Genomic DNA, 21,948 nt, shown 5'->3' with positions numbered 1-21,948 from the left:
CCGATCTAACAGCAATTTTTTTTCCGTGTATATAAATTGAAAAAATATTATTTTTTTAGCTATTTCATAGTTTTCTTGACTGTTTTGTACGTGGAAATCAAAAGATCAAGAATTATTATTGCTATATCGAACAAATGTAAAATGAACTCAGACGTTGTCATATAATTTTTTTAACTTCGTTACTTGTTAATTCTTTTACTTTCAAACTTGAGAACTCGCTTCGAGAGTGCTATAATCCGACTTTGTATCTTGCGTATAATTGAAACTTTTCGATATTCGTATTACTCTCAATTATACAAATTTATTATTTCTATTTTAATTAATAAATAAGTTTCCGGACGCTTTACTAGAGGCCAATGTTTCTTCGTGTATCTAAGAAACATCATTGTTATAAAACAAGTATCTTAATTCGACTCATTAATTTCAATAAAAATTAATAAATCAAAAATATTTGAATTAAAAAAACATTTGGTCCATTCTTAAAAAAAGAATGTATTTTTTACTTTTTATACATATAATTCAAAAACTACTCAAACATTTAAAATTAAATTCATCTTTAGATCATCTTTGTGCTTCTTCAAAATTTCTTTTCAATCGCCAATATTTTAATTCTTTGAAAAACGCAGTTTTTAGATAATTTAAAAACTAACGCAATCTAGAATATCATGCACAAGATATTCTTGATTTTTTTGTTAATTAATTTGGTTTATGCAGTTACAGAAATTAACGTGTGATCAAATATACTAATGAATTGTTATAAAAATATGTTTCTCTCGTATATTACCGCTTCTCAAAGAGCAAAGAATTAAATATAAAATTAACAATAGAATAAACACAAACATTACGGGCATTTTCAAGCTTGTCACCTTGTGCAAACGCCGTTGAACGATTCATGGACGCGGTGCTTACGTATGCGACTGAGGGTGCGTTAGGTATGTTATCTCGCGTCTCGTGCTACATACGTGCACCTGGCAGCACGTACCGTCAATCCCGTTGCCGCCGATCCTCGGAACGTTAGCGGCCGGAGGGATGAGTTCAACACCCCTTTCACACAGATCTCGGAATATAATAACGCTGTCCCGGATCCACGGCACTGTGCAATCACGCTGACAATGGTGGCGATCCGCGTCGCTTAATTTATGCTCGCGCTGAGATCACCCTCCGTCATCTCTGACTCGCAAACGTTGCATCCGACGATTGACGTGATCTTAAACGCGGAGTCTCGATCGGACTCGATAACGCGGCATCAAGAAGCGGAGTTTATTATGCAGATTAAAATATCGCGCACAAGGTATATTTTTAGAAACAATAGCGCACGCGAAATGCAAGGGAGACAATAGCCTCTACCTAATGTTTTAGTAATTAGTCTTTCACAATGTGACGGTTTCATATACATGAGAATAAATTTATAGCGGTTACTAAACAGATCGCGTCTCTCTCTCCCTCCCCCCTTCCCCCCCCCCTCTCTCTCACTCTTAACCCGTCTGCAGCCGACTACACAAGAGTATGAGAGGTGACGTAAACATGACGTTTATCCAATATGCAACGCTTGATTTAACACAAATCTGCTAATATATAATGGTATTACACTGACTGTGTAAACGTGCGATCGTACCGGCAACGCGGGAATTTACGAGACGTATGCGTAAATTCGCCGCTTTCGTGTAAAGCATGTTAATCGTTGTTTATCGCCGCTGCTTCATTATACAGCCGTGATCCGTTAACCCGACACGGCGTAATAACTCGGCAACTTCATGATCGAGTTCGCGCCAGTTAATAATGCATTATAATTGAAAACGGATTGCTCACTTCGAGAGACGGTGTCGCTGTAAAGGAGTCATATAGATAAGATATCAAGTGTATATCGACCGATTAGAAATCTACTGCTAGGTACACGCCAAATACAAAAAGAATTGCGAGTGTAACGGAGTTCTCCAGCCTGATGTGGTATTTCACCGAGAGACTTCTTTTTATATTTAATACATTTAAGTATATTTAAAAATCTATCAAACGACCAATTCTCTCATTTCTCGATAAATTTTGCAAAATAGAAATAAACCGCGTCTGCTTTCTATTCATTTCTGCGAAAATCAGATGCAAACGATTTTTTATACGAACTAAGTGTGTAATTGGTGTCCATGAATATAGCGGAATAATCGATATTTCATTCCGGGCGCGACGTCGCCGCGCGGCGACTAATAATTTCACATTCTATACGTGGTACCCAAGCTTTTTCAATTAACTACGATTACCGATCGCAACTTGGTCTCTAAATTCATCCCTTGAATACACCGGATGCGCGCGCGTATGCATTCATGTTTCGATCGCCGCAAAATAACGTGCCCGCTTTTATCGCCTCGGCCGAAATTATGTCTCGGCGTAAAGTTTTATTAACGCAACAGAATGGTGTTCTCTATACTCGACGATGGGAACACGTTGGGAAAATAGTGTTCATAACTTTTCGCGTTAAAATTGAGTAAACAATCGCCATATCGATTTTATGGTCCTGCGAGACTGATCGTTATCGCGCCCGTGTGTTACGATTCCTTTAAAATTGAAATATCGGAAGCGCCGTGTAAAAAGCTGCATATACTGTTGACTTTTGTGAAACGTCAAGTGAAAAACTTGAAATATAGATGCGAGTCTAAATATCATCAGGTAGAAAAATGGATTTAATAGCTGGAAAAACATTACGTCCGTTGCAAGAAGCGACCATTTATCTCGGCAGTTATTGCGGCGACACACTTAATCTCGCTTTTACTTCAAATTTTTTGCTACTTCGTACCTTGTTATTTTAGCTAAGATCGAAGCTTTTTTAATAAGTCTATATATTTCCTTTGCAAAAATACCTTTTACGCGGAGCTTCTCTGATAAATTGTTTAAATATTACATATTATAAATTCGAATTCTCTTTTCATTATCATTAAAATGTACAGGCAGAGCGTATAACAATGGTAACGTTAAAATTGTATTTTCTATTTATGTAGATGAATACGCGGTCCAATAGATAAATTCGGCGAGAGAATGATATGATTGTAACATGCACAGACGGTAATACTTTCACGAAGATTCGCGATATCGCATTTTCGGCCGGCTCTTTGTTGGCAGAGTTTACGGTACGTCCAATGAGAATATTTGGACGCGGTGAATGGGGAAACCTTTAGAGAGCCGGCGACTCGCAACGAATGCAAATATGTGCGAAACTCAACTTTATTTCGCGACGAGATTTAACATAGCTTTCACGGCGGAAACCGGGTCTCGCAAAAATCAAATGACGAATAAATTAAATTAACCATTCAATAAATTCAGCCTTGCACCAGTACAGAATACTCTTAAATACGTTGGTAAAAGGTTCATTTAGTTAAGCCTTACTCGCCCGCTAATGGCAACGTCCCTCCGTAGCGTAATTGCAGAGAATTCAGCGTAAGAGAAGCCCTCAATTAAAGTCTTAAGGACACAGCTGTGTCGGTGTGCCTAAACAATATTTTATTTCGCCGATAAAAACGAGAGGGACTGCGATAGATCTCACATACCGTTTCACAGTTCATAAACGTTCCCGTAACTCGCATCTGAAAGATTTTTACCATGCTATTGACCCTGGTCGCGCTCGTACAAAGACTTTTTCCAGCGAAAAACGATTTTCCCGAGAGCGCGACACACTTGTACGACCTCTTTTATATCAAGTTTATATCAAGTCGTCAATTTAGCGCGTATCTCCGCGTTTCAATTTTTGAAAACGTTTCCCGCCCGAGAAACGTGGACACGAGAGATAGCGCGAGCCGTCCTCCGCCGCTTAAATTTCAACGTGCGAAAATTCCAATCTCTCTGGCCGGGATATATATACGTATGCGCTTGATACCTTATCCAGATCACTCGTAAACCATAGCTTAGAAGAGGTGTGTCGTTTCCGAAAGAACGCGTTACGCTTTCGTCCATTTTTTAAGTCCGATATCTGTCCGGAACTCCCGTTTCTGACGGCGTCGCTTCCGATAAATCGCGGCCGCCGAGTTGAGCGGTTGACTGTGAGGAGAGAATAGTTTATGGACCGTGGAGCGGAGTTTTCTCTTTCTTTTTCCGTGGAGCAAGACGTGTGTATAAATTAACTCGTGTACAGAGAAAAACAAGTGGAACTGTTTGCATAAAAATTAGTGATAATTTTCATTTGTACGTCAGGTTCGCTGAATAATTCACGTGTCAATGCAAAATAATATTTCTTACCGACATAGAAATTATTACTGCAATTGTGTAAAACAATTAAATTAATAAAATATTCCTTGCACTGTTCGTGCATTGTTATAATTTATCCAATTAATTCTACTTTAAATTTTTTTAATAATTTTTTTAATAAGACCGCCTAAGTGATTAACACAACTAACTTCAGAGCGCCTTTAATTCTACTTTATTTATTTACGTTATAAATGTGTGTTCATTGATTTATTTAAAGTTTATATTAGATAAACAAAATCAGAATCAGAGAATTATATCGAGTGTAAAATATGTTGTAAATAATGTAAATTTATAATTTTTATTGAACTATTTTTTTATCTTTAAAACAACGCTCGAAGACGCAAAAACGCGATGACAAGTATCTATAAAGAAATAATCAGCAAACTAATAGTGTTTATGAGAAGAAATGCCCTTCGATTATTATTGGTGATCGAAGATTGTTATGCAGTTACAATACGACAGGGTTGTTACGGAGGAACGAAAAACATTTTGTCCTTCGATTCATTCATGGCACAAATATTTTCGTACTAATATGAGGCGGAAAGCATTTTTGTGGCATAGGCCTTCCCCTTTGCTATTAAATTATTATTATTATTATTTAGATTACACTGATATCAATTCAATTCTATTTTTAAAAACATTTAAAAGTTCACATGTATATTAAATCTAAAAAAAAAAAGAAATACATCACTGAAATTCGAAATTCAATTCTTTTTCAAGCAAACTTATTTAATGTTACACGAGTGATTTATTTCTCTTTCAAAGACGAAGGTATATCGAAAACAAATGTGTGGGCGTTTTAACGCTGCGATATTTGAAATATTCCGTGAGCAGGTACGGACAACATTTACTTTCCGCTTCATATATCCACGGTGCTTAATATTCACGATCTATATACATATATGGTATGTAGATTCGATATCAGCAATGCATTTACCCTCCTCGAATGCAGAAAAGCGCAGGCTTTTACGCGAATTATTAATGCTCTAAAATCGATATAAAATGCCAAGTAAATTATTTAATCGATAGAATTCTTTTGTCGTAATTTTTTTTCCGCCACATAATAGTATAAACGCCACCATCTGTTTCGAATACAGAGATACCCATTGAATATTGAGTTTAACGTCGAATACTGGCATATATTCACTTTCTATCACTAAATCTCTCTCCGAACATTTCGCCGGAGCAATCAAAATTTCAATTATTAGTATTAGAATTCGCGCCTATCATCCCGTTTCGATCGAAATTAGAGCCTGTCGATTTCAATTTTTTTTATGTGAATAAGTGTCAAGATAATGAGAATATATCCTGTTTAGAAATTTAAAATAAAATTGTTGCATTAAATATAGATGTTCTTTCAGGATCATCAATCTCTCGTTATTCTCGTGGCAATTATTTGTGTTACGTTATAAAGAAATAAATAAGAAAAAAAATGCAGAACACGCATATTAAGGAAAACAAGTTACAAACAATAGAATAGGAAGCGACGGAGCAATACGAATAGGAAATTTTTGTCTCATTCCTAAATTTGACAAAATCTCATCACGTAATTGAATACAGAACAAGACATTAATGGCGCGGCGAATAATAATGTCGTCTGCAGTGTTAGTTATTGTAAAATATAATAAATATAGGGGTGATAAATTATTTATCAATCAGGTAAGTAACGGGATATCAATTTAAAGCATCGTCCGAGTGCCAATTTTATCATCACTTTAACAAACAGACGAGAATCGTCGTTTAATATTTTTCTTTCGAATCGAGAGATAACCGGGAATCGCTTTTCGTATAGCAATTGCCTACGATCGGGTATTTTTTCAGTCTATTTTTTCGGTATAAATGGATGTAAGATTGTAAACGTTTCTTTGACGAGAGACTTGAGGCTGTTGAGCACATAGACATTCCTTCGCGATTCCCTGCGGTCGGTGGATGCCGCCCGTTTATCGGGGCCCGTTTTGCGCAAACGTTTCGCCGCAGCGCCCATGTTTCATGCGATATGAATAATAATCTATGGGATGACTACATCGCTCGCATGCCTGACACGAGCGTGAGCCAAGGATTTGTAATCGAACAGCGACTTCTCGACATCTTAATCGACTACGTAATCGCATTTTATAATAATAATAATAAGATGACCAACTAACAGATGACTAAATAATAGTTTAACGTAAGCCGCAAGTAAATGTATCTCGATCGATTTTGTAATGCCGAGATTATATCAATTTCAATCTCTATAACGTCGCCGAGCGTGCTCGATATTTGCGAACGAATCGGTTCCTTCGCATTCCTTGACATTACTCGCGGTTCAAAGTGTTAATTTGCGAAACAACATACGTCCAATTACAAATTCCGTGGCAATCTGGCGAAAAAGCTCGCGTGTAAAATCAGCTCTCGTTCGTTAGGCGACAAGAGCGGCAAAAGTTACGCAAATATGTGGAGACAATGTCGGTGGGGAATGTTGAGAGGCCGGTATGTAATTACAAGCGGGGATGCGCAATTTCGTGGCTTTTAACTCTTTAGCACAGTTGTCGGGCCAATTCTGCGTGCCGAGCGTTCTGCTGGAATAAGAGTCGCCGAAAGTGTCTCAATTATCACGGTAAAAATTCTCTCGGGACGATTTATTGCGCAATAAATAATGTTATTGCCCGTGGTAGCAGAAACGTTCGGCACATGTTTTATTCAACGGCCACTCGGTGTATGGCAAAAGATCGAGGAAGCACGTGAATCGTCGAAATCTTCGAGATAGAAATTTTTTGACGTATTTCGTCGTATTGCTATATATATCACCATAAATTTTCATCTTTCGTCTTCATATTTATTGCACGCATGAAAATACTTGTACCGTAACCGAAATATATCGCGCGTGTGAGCAACATTATTCAAACTCTACGTAACGTGCTATTTTAACATATTATTTACATTTTAATAAGCTGAATATATCTATTAATTTATTAATGAGAAATATCTGGAAACATTTGTGGCATTCAATAAAACGATACTTGCTTGTAAATATCTCTTGTATATACATCGTGCATTTATGTATTGTATTCAGAAATTACTATCAGAATAACTTTTTGCAATATATTTATTATAGAAGAATAAGTCATTTTTATTTTATTATTTCTTCATAAAGATGAGAAAAAGATTTTACATAAGCATCTTGCACACGATTCTTCTACACTTAGTTACATTTTAACTTAATTGTTTCTTTTTATTGAATATCTTTATGCAATTGATACAAAAGAGATAAAATGTGTGCACAAAATGGTTTTCGCACACCATTAATTATCCGATTGAAACGTACTTTAAAGATGTTTCTCAAGATTCACGAGCTTCCTCAAAATCGCCGCCAATCGAACTGCTTCACATTTTTCCGTAACTTTTGAAAACGATGCCGCGGCGCGAAATATACCGCCCGCATCGAATATATATACCGTATATATATATCCTACTTTGAAATGCAATATGCACGACAATGGTACCTCACTTGTCGAGGTCGAGTGGACACTCGTTTTTTCGTTTAGTTTCATTATTCACCGCAAACGGTTACATACCGATACGCACAGCATGCACTATCGAATTATTACGTGACGAATTTAAATCAATTTAGCTCGACCGGCAGTGTAAAATTACGTTAAAATAATTTGAAAATAAATATACACGTCTGCACTGTGTTAGAGAAAGCCAGTTTTTTAAATTTCGCTGCGAATTCAGGGGGGAAAAAAATTAATCGATTTAAATTAAACAATTAAAAGCCGTAAATGACAAATTGCAGTTACATCGATCTGTGAAATTTATCCAAACTACAAATTAAATCAAACTGACTAATTACAAATCGCTATGAATACTTAAATCGTAATTTTCATTCTGATTTATTTTAATGGAATTATTAAGTACATCGTAGAATTACTTTGATGGAATTATGTGTCGTATGAAACTTAATTGAAATCACTGTACGATCAATATCACGGATTGTCATATCGTGCGCGATAAAAGAATAAAGAAACGCGCGCGCAATATTTCGATACCGATCGCAATTTGCATTAACACGCAAGAAATCACCATGGTTAAACGCGTTAAACGTGTGCTCGCTCGACCTCCAGTGTGTCTCTCTCTCTCTTTTTCTCTCTCTCTCTCTCTCTCTTTCTCTCATTCTCTTTCTCTCTCCCTTTCTCTCTCTCTCTTTCTCTCTCTCGGCAGCATGCTGTGCCACTACAATATGTATATATCAGATCAATGTGTATCCATAATAATCAAAATCTGAAACAAGACGCAGCTGATGAACTCACTTGTTGTAGAGCACTATGTCGGGCCGCCATATGTGATCGGACGGCACGTGCAACATGCTAACTCCGCCGTACTCCTTCGGCTCCCATCGCAGTTTGTAGTCGTACCATGACTTGAAACAGCCAATACAAAGAATATAAACATATTATTGATACGCTCCTGTTTGTGTTATTGGATCGCGTAAGGTCTGTAATATACTATCAGTAACGCGTCGTGAAGTTGCAAATAAGTGGAACGGCGGATTCATTCATGATAAATGCGATTCCTGATAATCGCGATTTTCATCGTCATTAACATTAATACTTTATAACTGATTCTTCGTTCCGTGGTATCTCGTTCTCTGATATCGATAACACATGAATAAACAATACACAAATCTTATGCAAATAAAGCGTGGATAAAATTGTATTTTTCAATTAATTTTCACAAGTATCTCAAATATCATTTTAATGCAATTTTAACGCGGAACTTAATTCCAGAGATGTAGCGCTGAAAATTGGAAAATTGTGATAAGTGACATCGAAATTTGTGAACAAAATTCCGTACGGTCGAAGAATCTGATATCAATTTGCGATAATGGACATAAAAATTGTCGACGATCATTCACTTATTTACCATTATTTTTATTATATTTTGCATAATTTGTAATTATTTAGTAAGAAACTTAATTTTAAACTTATTAAAAAAAGAAGTTCATATATTCAATGGACCACATTAAGAAGCATCTCAATTGTTCGAGATCTTAATACATGATCAATTGTGTGCGACGTAATGTAATTTTAATAATTCCAATCTACATTTCGCTTTTCGCTCTCTTCCAGCCAGTTGTCGCCCAAAAGCCCAAACGTAATTTCTTATGATAATGATTTCTGTTGCTTTGTGAAGGTGATAAAAGCCGCATTCCCCGAAGGTTACTGTCGCCGACTAAAAACCCGAGAGACAGTAGCGCATCGCACTTTTCCCCGCAAATATTTCCCGTCGGCATTTTCCCTGAAAAACCCCTTCTTTGTCTGTGATTCGAGTGAGAATTTATTCCGTACCGCCGGTGAATGCTCGCGCAAGCTGCTTTTGCGTGTTTTCTCTCACATGCTCCTTACATTTTTTCGCTTGTACATCCGTGAAAACTTCAATAGTAATAATTTCAAAGATTTCAAAGTGTAATTTCCGAATTTCTGATAACAGTCTTTGTCATTGTAAATTAAAATCTATCGCATTTTTTTCATAATTTGTATAATTGTAACATTAAATATCCAATTAAAGCTTGAATTAAAAATTCTGAGAGAAAAAGAGAAAGTAATAAAATCTAATTTCATTACTGAACACTTTAATTATGATTTATCACTTAACCGTTAAAATGAAAGATATATAATGTGTTATTTTATATGTTATACATATATATATATATATATATAATATTTTTCCTGTAAGTAATAAAATCAAATCAATTATAGAAATTATATATTTTATAAAAAAGAATTTAATATTTTGTACAGATATTTTATATAATTTTTGTTGTAAGAGCTTCCAACAAAATAATTTTTTTCAATGTAAAATAGTTTCAAGTTTTCACTTGATACGAGAAAATCATACGAAATGTCATGCAATTTGTACGCAAGTCACGTATGTTTGCCTCTATAGACACACGTGTATACAGACAGTTTTGCCGGACCCGCTGACGCGCGTGTGCTTCCAGAAAGAATTCGAATTTGTCCCGCAAAGGCGGCAAGTGAAAATCCGATAGTCTCACGTTCTTTGTTTGTTTCTCCTTTTGACATCTCTGATTACATACATCATACATTGTTGCATACAGTTTTATCGTGTGACAGTAACAACGCGTTATGATTATGACACAATTTCGTACACGGTTGGACAATTACACAGCCGAGTATTATGCAAATGGAAATGAAAATATTACCTTAAATGCAAATGACGAGACACAATTCTTTTTCGCAAACGCAATTCCTAGCGTGAGCAAATTAAATTTGTCACAATGTTGGCCGGTAATTGGCCAATTTTGTGATTAACCATTAATGCAAATGCATTTAAAGTACTTTATTAATTATGTAATCATTATATAATCACATTTATCAAATAATCAATAATTAATAAATTATAGAAATAACCAAAATAATCTTTGATTATTCCTATTATTCGCTGCTCGTGATTATTCATATCATAACATAATTATAATCATTAATCACTGATTTTAGCACTCGGCGATGAGAAACATATAGTAATCATTATTAATTTGAGTTCTAATTCATTGCGTGTGAATCAGAATTCAAAATAGAAACGGAAGCCGATAATAAAAATAACAAAAATAAAAGTGTAACAAATAATCCTCAAAATAAACCACAGTTATCATATAAATCATCATGTGAATAGTTCGCAATATTTTGGCGTGAGGTTATTGCAATAGGAAATTCATTCATTCGTTTCGTGCAAGGCACTCGAGGCAAAGCAAGGGAGAGGAAATAGCTGAGGGTTGCGGCTATTTACATGTCTATTAATCACGACATATTGAGGCACGTATGTACGTATGACAGCCATCCTAATTACGCGAAACATTCACATAGATTCGCGAAACACTCGACGGTTCGACGTTATGCGTGCACACATACATTCTCGCGGGCTCCGCGGCTTCGTGCTGCTGTGCCATCGCTAATATAAACCGCGGTTCAAGTACTATAGCTAGTAATTAGTTTATCTACGGATCAATTATTTCAATAGACTCGGTGCTCAGTCACCGCAGATTTCGAAATCGTGCGGAAACTCATTTGAGCTACAACCCATCGCTGCAAGCATGTGATCTCCTTTGGCGCATAAATTTCACATATTTAAAACGGTTAATTAACATTGCTCTAAATAAATAACACAATAAAAGTATATCTTTTATAAGTCACGTGAAGTTATGAAAAGATTATATTATTATTCAATAACTTCTCCACTTCCTTACAAAAGTATAACGATATCCTTTTATGTTCGATGTGAATGTATTATCAGAAAACGCAATGATTTTAAAACAACAGGAATATAAGAATAGTTCTACGTTAAAAAGAATCAAAGAAAGGCTTTTTTCCATCGTGTTTAAAAAAAAATGGTATCATGATAAAGAGTGGTATGTCATATTTATGTCTATCGTATTTAAACGTCATGTGTCTTCGCTGTTAAAAATTTGGCACGCGCTCCGGAGTTTGACATTCGCGGTGTCATAAATTATTTTCACGCCCTGTGTTAATACCGCCATTAATATATTTAATACTCGGTAGGACGCAACGCCCTCGTTATACGGTTTATGCATTTGGAGGGTCCGTATAGATTATGAAGTACGTTGATTTATGGACCAACATCTGGCCCCGTTAAGTAAATATTCATATTTCGCACGCATCGCGCGTTACACCGCGCGTTAAGCATTATGTCAGTATGATCGATTGTGCAATGTTTATGCACAATGTTTTACTAATTAAATAGTAAAAGAGGGGTCGGGGAAGGGAATAGCCACGCGCGATAACGCTTCTCGTCGCTATTGTGCATCGAGCGGCAACATGAAGTGCGCGAGACAAATATAATGCCTATTTTAAATCTTGATAATTACGATAATTTTATTGTCGCACGTACGACAAAATCATAAATAAAGTTCCGTCGCGAATTACAGCTCGTCTAAAACGAGTCCCGTAAAACAAACTTAAGCTACTAAACTATTCAGCTGGCAAAAACTATTCCGATCATGAAAGAGCTGACGGCAATCGCTTTGCCGCGAGCAGGGGTCATCAACCCCATTGAGTCTACAATTTTCCCTCATTCTTCCTTTCGTTCCACGGCATTCCCACTCGCTCGATTGCGCCCGGACACGCTTGCACGTATACGTAGGCGTGCACACACTCGCAAGTACATGCGAACATATTACAAGAAGGGCAAGGAGAGTCCGGAGGAAACATACGTGTTCCGTATGCCGGAAAATATCGAAGCAGAAAATTGTGCATTGGAATCGCGCGGGATTTCATGGATTTCGCTCGAGGGAAGCGAAGTAGCCTTCGAGAGCGGATAGCTCGGAGGGAAAGTTCAAAGGACAAGAGAGGAAGAATGGGCATGGATCCATCGGCACCGGTATCTCGAGCGAAACATATTTCTCGATAACAAGAAGAGGGAAGGAAGCGATCTGTCTCGAAATTTTTGCAGCGTTGAAATACACACATGTGCGCGACACTGTAAAATCCTATCATACAAATCGCATTACATATTTTTTCTTAAGCGTCAGTAGCCTCTGAATCCGTATTCTGACCGTGGCTCTGCTTCTTTGAGTTCGAGAACTTCTTTATATAAGCTGGAAGAAAAAGGTACAAAGGATCGAAGGAATGTATAGCTCAGGTTTTTCGCAGCTGATCCCGAGATAACAAAGCACGATGTTTACGAAGCTGGTTTGTACGTACCTATATACATTACAAATATCCTCGAGTCTTTTAATGGAATCGATTATGTTGCGTGGAGGAGAAAGTAAAACAGGTTGTAAATATCGCACCAAATTGTATAGAAACTAGCCTTGTAAGTTAAATATGTTAACTACATATATGTTAATTATAAATTATATTCTTGTGAAAAAATACTTTTAATTGTATTTAAAGATAAAAGAAAGAGAGAAAACCTAAGCTATAAAAAGAAAAGAAAAAAAAATTAAGATTCAAGAATATTTGCTAAATTGATCACGTAATTTAATCTTATACAGTCATGTAGTAAGCAATTTTTATACTATTTAAATAGTAAAATTAATAAAATAAAAACCGCCACTTGATAGAATTAAATTTTTCCCCTGTTAATTGATGTCAATTGATAGTGTGGGAAATAAAATCCTCTTATAAACTTTTCGATTCACAAAAATGTTTTTTTAAAATAACAGATAAATTTGGAAATACAGTTTTAATTTTCAAAACACATTGCTTTCATTTTTGTTATTTGATATAAAGTAATATTAAAAATTAATACCATTAAATAATTCATTAAAAGTTTTATTTAATTCAGTTTAAAAATTTACTTGCTCTCACAGTAAAATTCTTTATTCACGTTAATCGAGTAACTTTGTGGTTGGAAAAAATATGATAATAAGTGGACAACGTGTCGTATATTAACGCTTTAAATTAAATACTCGCAGATTTCACCATTTATGTCGCTGCTGTCACGAACTAGTCGTAAATTACGTATTTGGACAACGCGCCATGCCAAAAAAGCGCGTCTAGTTTTATGGCAACCGTGTGTATAAATATTAGCATTTTCGCGCGCATGGGAAAATGGACGAAACTCGGCGGCTGCATCAGACGCGTCCGAAGCTAAATGTGCTTCCTAAAATTCCAGCGGCCAGGATCGCTATGTCACGCAGTCGGGAAATGCGCGCGAACAACGCGATGGAAATATCCGTGTAACACCTAAATCACATTACATTACCCGAAACATGATTAAAGTATTAAATTATTATTTCACGCGGTCCTTTTACAGTTTTCGAAGTCATTGAATTTGTATATTTCATTATTTTCATCAAACATATTTTAATCGATCAAAAATCACGCGATATTAAATATTAACATGTTTTGATGAAATCCTACTTCACGAAATCTCTTTAGAATTTATAGATGCGAAACATACACTTCGATTTTTTTTTTGTAACACAGACACGAGTATTTCGACGCTGAGAAAATTTTGCAGCTCGATGATAAATTCAATTGAGATATCACTCGGTCTCTCCTAGCAGAACACGGTGGGAATAATTTCGTTCGGGAAAAGAGCTCGAGGATCTCCTCTCGTGAGAGATGAAACTTCGTGAAAATTCGATTGCCTCGTGGCCGTTAATTAGCGGCCAATTATCGCGGCGAGAATCTACAGATGGTGCGGGACCCGACGGGAATTTCTTCCAGACAGCATTCAATCAGAGTATTGAGACGTCCGAAGAGAGTTCAATGTTTTTTAGGGGACTGTTCGCGAATCGGGAGACATTGGCTACAAAAAGTAGAGTGGATGGTCCGCTGATTAAAACGATTGTCTATGTCAACTTCAATCCGTCGAATCCAAGGTATAAAGTGCAGGCTTTCTACTTTAGTCAAAATTTTAGCGCAATTTACGTTTTTGAAGAATCAATATTGAACGCAATAATTAAATAAATTTCTAATCAGATTCGAGTCAAATTTCACGCGACATAAAACTTTAAATACATTTAAAAAATCAGATCAGAACATATAATTTAAATACTTGTGTCTATTTTTGTAAATTACCCATAGCATTTATTCCCTACTGTATGTACATTAATATAAAAATATTTTACCGTCGACAATTTGACCTGGTCTCATTTATTACGAGCTCGCCTTCCAAAATCTCGGCAAAAAAGTTGTCGTATAAATTCGGGAATTGTTTCAGCTGGCGGATTATGCGTCGGTGCAATCAACGGAAATAAATTCGGGCGCTAGTATACGAACGAATGTTTATGTGCGAGCTGCATTTTTGTGTCGACGTTGGTGAACGTAAATGAAGTTTAGATTTATGTGTTTTTCGCTGTGCTTCGCCGCCGTGAGATGAGAGGGGAGAGAGCGACTAGCAGGAAAGAGAGAGAGAGAGAGAGAGAGAGAGAGAGAGAGAGGGAGAGGGTGGAATGTCGGAGTTGTTTTCGGGAGCGAAGTCGATAGCACCTACTCTCGATGCAGCTTCTCCCTCTGCGACGATGCAGCTTTTCCTTCCCCTTCCCCTCCCCCCTCTTTCTTTTCTTCCCGCCTCAACCCGGCCCCGGTGGGGTGGAAAAGTGCATCCGCCTGAAAAGTTACGCGAAACCAATCTCTCGTTTTCGAAGAAGAAGAAGCTCCGTCGAGAATTTCGAGTGACGACGCGGCAATTAACGTCCGCGAATTGAATCAGCGATCTCGAGAGAGAGAGAGAGAGAGAGAGAGAGAGAGAGAAGCGCGAGTCAGCGGGAGGGGAGATTTGCGAAGTTTACTTTGCGAAAAGTTAAAAAGTGTTTCTTGATAAGCGATGACGTTTTCAGCGATTACGTCGCGTCGATTAAGCAAGAAACGGGGGAGATAGGAGAAGGAACGGGCAAATTGGCATCGCTGCTAATATAATTCGCGATGTTTTCGCGAGAGGATCAGATCGGTCGGCAGCGCCGAGTTGAAACTGAGGAAAGATCTCCGCTTACGGGACGATCTTACGGCTGGAAGCTCCTCGCTTCTCGAAAGTTCTCCAACTCTCTAACTAGCAGCGCAAGAGACAGCGAAAAAAAAAAAAGTTATATTTACGCATCCCAGAGGAATCCATAACTATATAAAGTTTAAACAGAGGGCGAGCTTTCGCGCGGCTAACTGGACCGCGCGGCTCTCCCATGCGGTTCGACGACGGAGTCTTGTTTTATTTAACCACACCTCGGCGTGCTAAAAGTCGATGTTTCGCACGGAGGTAAAACGTGCCGTCGTAAAAGTCGACTTCATAGAAGGTGCGACGATAACCGTTTTGGGATGTTCATGGTGCATGTTGATACGACGACGATCGGATACCGAAGTTCCTCGTCCGCGCGAGCATGACGAAGCCGTTGTTTCCGCTAGGAAAATGCAGAAGCTAACCTTCAACATTTGCTACCCCGGCATCATCCGAGATCCGTGTATCGAAAACCGCAAACTTTTGCAAGGGTAAACGACGCTGTTACCCGAGACACCGAGTACGTCGTAAACACACTGTAATCGCGACGTTGAATACCTCATTCATGCCGAAATAGAGAAAAGATTCATTTTTCGATCGGAATATTCCTCCTTCCAAAGAGAAAGTTTAAATCGTGGAATAAGTAAATGGGATAAATTACGTTGTAAGACAGAGAATCGTGCGCATCGAGAAAAGATTTGCGCGACGTGTTTGCTCGACGTTGCAAGAAAATTTACTTGGCGCGTCGCGGAAATCTTGTAACCACCTGAAAAATCTGATTTATTGTAAGCGGTCGGTGTGTATATCGCGCGTACGTTATTGTAGACAGCGTATACTTTCCCGACGAGCGCGCGTGCTTCCTGCGGTAACGGGGTGTCGAAAAGCAAGTCTTCGCTGTTCGCTCTCGTGGAACCCGATTTATTTATATACAATGACGTTGGGTTGGGTAAGGATAAAAGATTATCAGTCACGTGGAGCGTAACATGCGTTGTCGGCATGTTAACGTTGTTACCCAGTATATCGACACGGAGAATCGAAAACCTGATGAGAGAGCGATCGACCTCAAAGTGCAAGAAAAAAGAAAACGAGGAAAAGCGAAGGCAGAGATAGCGATGGGAGCGACAAGAAAATAATGGAGCGGAAAAAGAGATGCGGAAAGAAGGAAAGCGCGATAAAGAAAGGAAGAAGGAAAATCGAGGTAAAGAGTGATAGATGAAGTAGTAAAACAATAAAGAGGCACGGAGGTAGAAAATGGCAGAGAGAGAAATTTAAATCGAATGTAAAATGTGAAAGGACAAGGGAAATAAATGATGAACAACGTGATTAGAAGATATTAAAAACGTGAAAGAAAGAGGGCTGCGAAACGTAGGTCAAACAGCCAACAGTTAAATAAGAGAAAAGAATGAACGTAAAGGATATTAATTAATCTTTATTATAAAATAGATTTCACAATTGCAGTTCATTGATATTTTCCTTTCTTTCGTGTAAAGCCCCGTCATACATAAGTCGCAAAACGCAAACGCAAACGCGGACGTTTCTCCCTTTCTTTTTTTTTACGTTCCTTTCTTTTTTTTTACGTTCCTTTCTTTTTTTTCTCCGCGTTTGCGTTTGCGTTGTGCGTTTGCGACTTATATAGAAGGTATGCTTAATAAAATAATTAAACAATACTTAATTATTATAAATGAAAAGACACGTTATTTAAACGTTGCAGAGAAATTTGGAATTGTTAAGAGGAGAAAAATCGGGGAATATATAAAGGCAGATCGTAACAAGTGTCTGATAAACATGTAAGTGATACGCGAACGTCAAGAAAAAAAGCAGAACGAGAGGGAGCCTGGACGAGAGTGCGAACAAGGTGTTTGCAGATAACAGGATTGTTGACGTTGTGCCGTCGCAATCAATTTATTTTCGACGTATTGGCTGCCGTCCGTCTGAGCCGTTCAAAAAAAAATAAAAGAACGACATTCTGTTACGGGATAAGCCCTCGCTCTTGTTCGAGATATCGGTTCTACCACCTGACGGGAAATCCAGCGAAGGGAAGCCCAAAAATCTTTTTTTTTTTCATAAAGCTTAAATTCACTGAGAGAAAAACTAAATAAAATGACAGCCTGGAAAGGGCGCGTTATTATTGCAGCAATTAATTGAAAGAAAGAAGAAAACTGATTAAACGCTGACAACATAAAAGTTAACAAATCTTTCTCCCTAACAAGTGCATTTAGAAATAATTTCATATATCGATTGACCATTTTTTCAAGATATATATACATGATGGAACGACTAAGATTAAGAGAGAGATCGTTTTTTAATTTTATAATTCGAATAAATCATTAATCAAATACTTCACGTTGCTCAATTATTTCACGAGAAGGCTAAACACATATAAATATTGCATCCTAAAATTACAATGCAATTCCCGCATGTCGATACTTGCGCGCACAATTTATCAATAATTCTATACTTCCATTAAGACCGATTAATCGTTTACGGCTATTCTGCTCCGCTCTGCTTTGTTAAAAGCGCGGAGACACGTTTGTGTGCCAACGGCTCTCTGCAACGTCGTCTTTTCTTTCCTCTTTTTTTTTCTTTAAATTGCAATCCTACACAATTAAGCCTATACAATTAAGCAAGTTTGCGGAGCCAGCTGGCAATGTATCTCCCTGCGTAGTTTAATTCGTTTTCGTGCTCGGGCAAGGAGAAGTAATTTCGCTTGCGGATTCGTCGATATGCACGAGGTCGATTTTACGGCAAAATTAAACTGGCAACTCTCGAACGTACGAGAAAAGCTCCCTCAGATATTTCGCTATTTCGTCGGAGGTAAATCGCGCAGGGCGCCGCCACGCCTTCCCGTATTACGTAAGAAACTTTGCGATTCATATCAGGAAATGTTACGTGACGAGTCTCTCGATACTTCGACATCTCGCGGCGCAGCTAATATCCTCTACTTTTCACTATCGGAAATATTCCGCTTCCACTATATCTTCGAAAATATAAGGATCGCGAAGTATATAACAAGATATAGAGGTAAAAATTATCATTTTTCCTAGTAATGTTTTCTTATAAATGGTAACATTTACAAACATTTTTTTCCGTTTCGTTTTTATTCCGAAATTTTTAGCAAAAATTTTAGCATAACCAGATTTTTTTATGTGCAGACTCTCTCTCTCTCTCTCTATCTTTCTCGCAATGTTCTTTTGTATCTATCATATACGAAACTTTATCTTCGCGCGTATGATAGACGATGAAATAAAATGTGAAAGAGAATGAAGTAGTAGGCAGGATAGGGAAAGAAATAAACTTTTTATTGCGAGCCTGCGCAAACAAACTACTGTAATAAAAATTGAGAAAGTTTCACATACTGGATACTCGCGAAAGATCTGAAGATTCTGTCTGATTATTATAATTTAAATTGCAGCCGAGAGATCACAATCGTGTGATTTACATCTTATAGATACGAAAATGTGTTTCTATAGTTTCAACCTGTTAACTATCATTGATATTTTTTTTATTTTTGAATTAAGTAAAAACAAAATTTCAAAACGAAAGAAATGCAATATTTTTTTATGTATAAACGCTTCTCTTATTTCCCTCTTCTTTTACATCTTCCAAAAAGGAAGATGTACTTTTATAGAGAGTAAAACTTGGAAGATGATAAAATTGAATTACATGACATTAAACGAAAATTTACGATGGATGATACTGACGTTTTTTTAAAAAAAAGGAAGGTTTTATGCTGCATGGGAAACATCGAAAACTCAGATTTCGTTGTCACGCGCGTGTAACATGTACCATATTGTACCGAGAGCGTATCAGTTACATGGTCATACGTTTGCATCAGAGCATCATGAGATCAGGGACGACTCTAACCATTAGAAATTAGTATAGTTTCTGGGCTTAAACTTCTGTGCCGTTAGAGAATGTTTCTAATATTGCTTTAATATCACTTTATATTAAAATTCCGTTTCCTATGAAATAAAGTCACTAAGTATTTTAAATATGTTCCCCATCGGACGGAATAAATAAAAATTTTCCTACTAATTTAATATTTAGTCATGCCTGAATATTGCACAGTATCATTATGAGTAATATTTAGGTAATTGTTAATAAAAAAAAACTACTCAAGTCTTTGCTCAAACGACGCTTGTTAATCTGCATTCTAATCTCGTGCAAAAAAAAATCTGTGCCTTTTTATTTACATTTCGCGTGACACAAAGGCTCGTTGGCCACCTAAAGAATTAAAAACGAAAAGCGACATAACGACACGAGCTCGGTATGGACGATCCTGAGCGAGGCGGTGTGACAAGGGTGCGCGCTACGCTAACAGCAAGGGTTGGCGCGGATGTTGGCGGCCGCTCGCTCGCTTTCTCTCTCTCTCTCTCTCCGTGATGGTATAGGGGTGGTTTCGACGTTGAAGGATGGCACGTCGCTCTCCGCGAGACGCGCCGGGAATGCTTTGCCATGTACACGTACAACACGCGTTTAGACAGAAATGTAACTCGTGCTGCAAACGCGACGGTCGGGGCTCCGCTCCGTGCTGCATCCCCGACCGGACGATCATCCGCGTGGCTCGCGTATGGAATCGTTTTCGTACCGCGACGAGTAACGTTCGACGCGGACCGACATGTGTGTACACCTCCGCGATTTTATCGGATTTAACTATGAAACTACGTGATGCAACGTCAAAGCCGTGCTTTGTTCCGAAGCATTCTGCGTGAGCGAATTTTGTTGTAATTGAGAGAGCGCATATATATAACGCTGTCAGGATGTTAACGGTCTTTTTAAAGATGAATATAGTTTACTAAGCTGTCTGGCAAAATTTCAAAAATAATATAGCAAAATATAAAAAAAAAGATTCATTTCAATCTGTAACTCAAATCTCATATTTGTATAGATATTTCTTTCTTAATTAAATATGATATAAAAATTCAGAGGTTTATCTATTTCAATAGTATCTTTCAAACTTTTACCATTTTCGTTATAAAATATTTTTCATTTTTTTTATTTATATCGAGTTTAAATTTTCTACATGTTCAAGCATTTGTGTACTTTCTAATTACTATTTTATTGCATAAAAAGACACCGAAAAGTCCAATAAATAAGCAAAGCGGTCAATAATGATTCATTAATAAAGCTTTATTTTATAAACTTTTTATTACCGAATTACTGATCGTTTTAGTTATTAGCATACATAACTGGCATATTTTAGTGTTTTATTATGCAACTAAATAGTAATTAAAAATTCAAATCGTCAAATGCACAATAATTCGACAGATATTTGCTCGGGTTTTAAGATTAAATATTAATGATTTATCATAGCCCATCCATTCAAAGGTATATATTTGAATCTATGAAATATATTTTATTTATTAATACAATATTGTATCTTCTTAACTTAAACTGTACATATGTCATATAGATTTTATATTTGATACAATGCTTCTCACAGATTTATTATCTCATTTAAAATAAAAAGATTTTATCACTCATCGATGCGCAGCAGCGAAGTTATAACGTGAATCTGTTAAAAAAACATGACATTAGAATCGAAAATTAAAAATATTAAATTATTAAAAAAGAATTAAAAATAACTAACATTTTGAAAAACAATTATCATAAATACGAAATAATTATACAATTCTCGAGAAAAATCATTTTTTAAAACAAACTTTTCAAATATAAAATCTAATCAAATATAAAATCTGATATAAAAGACTAGAAGTTTAACACGCTGATATAAATATAATTCAGATAGCGAATGATAAATAAGAGATTATAAACTCACCTCATGATTGCTTCGTTGTCGCCTGATGCCACCCTAGGCCTCCTCCTCCTCCTCTCTTGTTCTTCTGTGCTGCTCGTTCGTGATACTCTCACAACACAACACTCGCGTAAAGACTGTTAATTACGATTTTCAAACGCAGGAATTATTCAATCGTGTACGAGCTGATAAGTAGGTTCTGATCGCGTCGAGCGTCTCTTAGTACTTGCGATGGCCACCGAGAAATAATGTGAAGCCACACGGAGCCTTCTCGCTATCGTTACGCGAATGATAACAGAGCAATTTGCGAAGCCTGCACGTCGTACATCACAAAAAGAAAACGAACGCCGAGCAGCGTCGCGCGGCGCTAGTCATTACGAAATATTTTATGCTTTCGTACAAGATAAAGATGCATGCTGTAATATATTCGAGCCATTCTCTGTATTTTGTATTGATTATTAATAAATCAGTATACTCTACACGCGGTATTGTATTACTTAAATCACGCGGAT

At 37.0% G+C, this 21,948-nt stretch overlaps 1 protein-coding gene across 3 annotated transcripts in view; it reads right to left on the bottom strand.

Annotated features, from left to right (window-relative positions):
• The window catches only part of LOC105450508 (acetylcholine receptor subunit alpha-like), a 159,710-nt gene that overhangs the window by 86,518 nt on the left and 51,244 nt on the right, over nt 1–21,948 (bottom strand). For all 3 annotated transcript variants that reach the window (XR_974464.1, XM_011690367.1, XM_011690366.1), the window contains one exon: nt 8,517–8,626. Coding sequence is in view for 2 of the 3 variants with exons in the window: in XM_011690367.1 (XP_011688669.1) it covers nt 8,517–8,626 (110 nt within the window). In the remaining variant the exon portion in view is untranslated. The remainder of the gene's footprint in view (nt 1–8,516; nt 8,627–21,948) is intronic.

This window comes from Wasmannia auropunctata, unplaced genomic scaffold (genome assembly GCF_000956235.1).
Source record: "Wasmannia auropunctata unplaced genomic scaffold, wasmannia.A_1.0 LD336060.1, whole genome shotgun sequence".
Lineage (NCBI taxonomy): Eukaryota > Metazoa > Arthropoda > Insecta > Hymenoptera > Formicidae > Wasmannia > Wasmannia auropunctata.
This window is presented reverse-complemented; position numbering and strand designations above follow the sequence as displayed.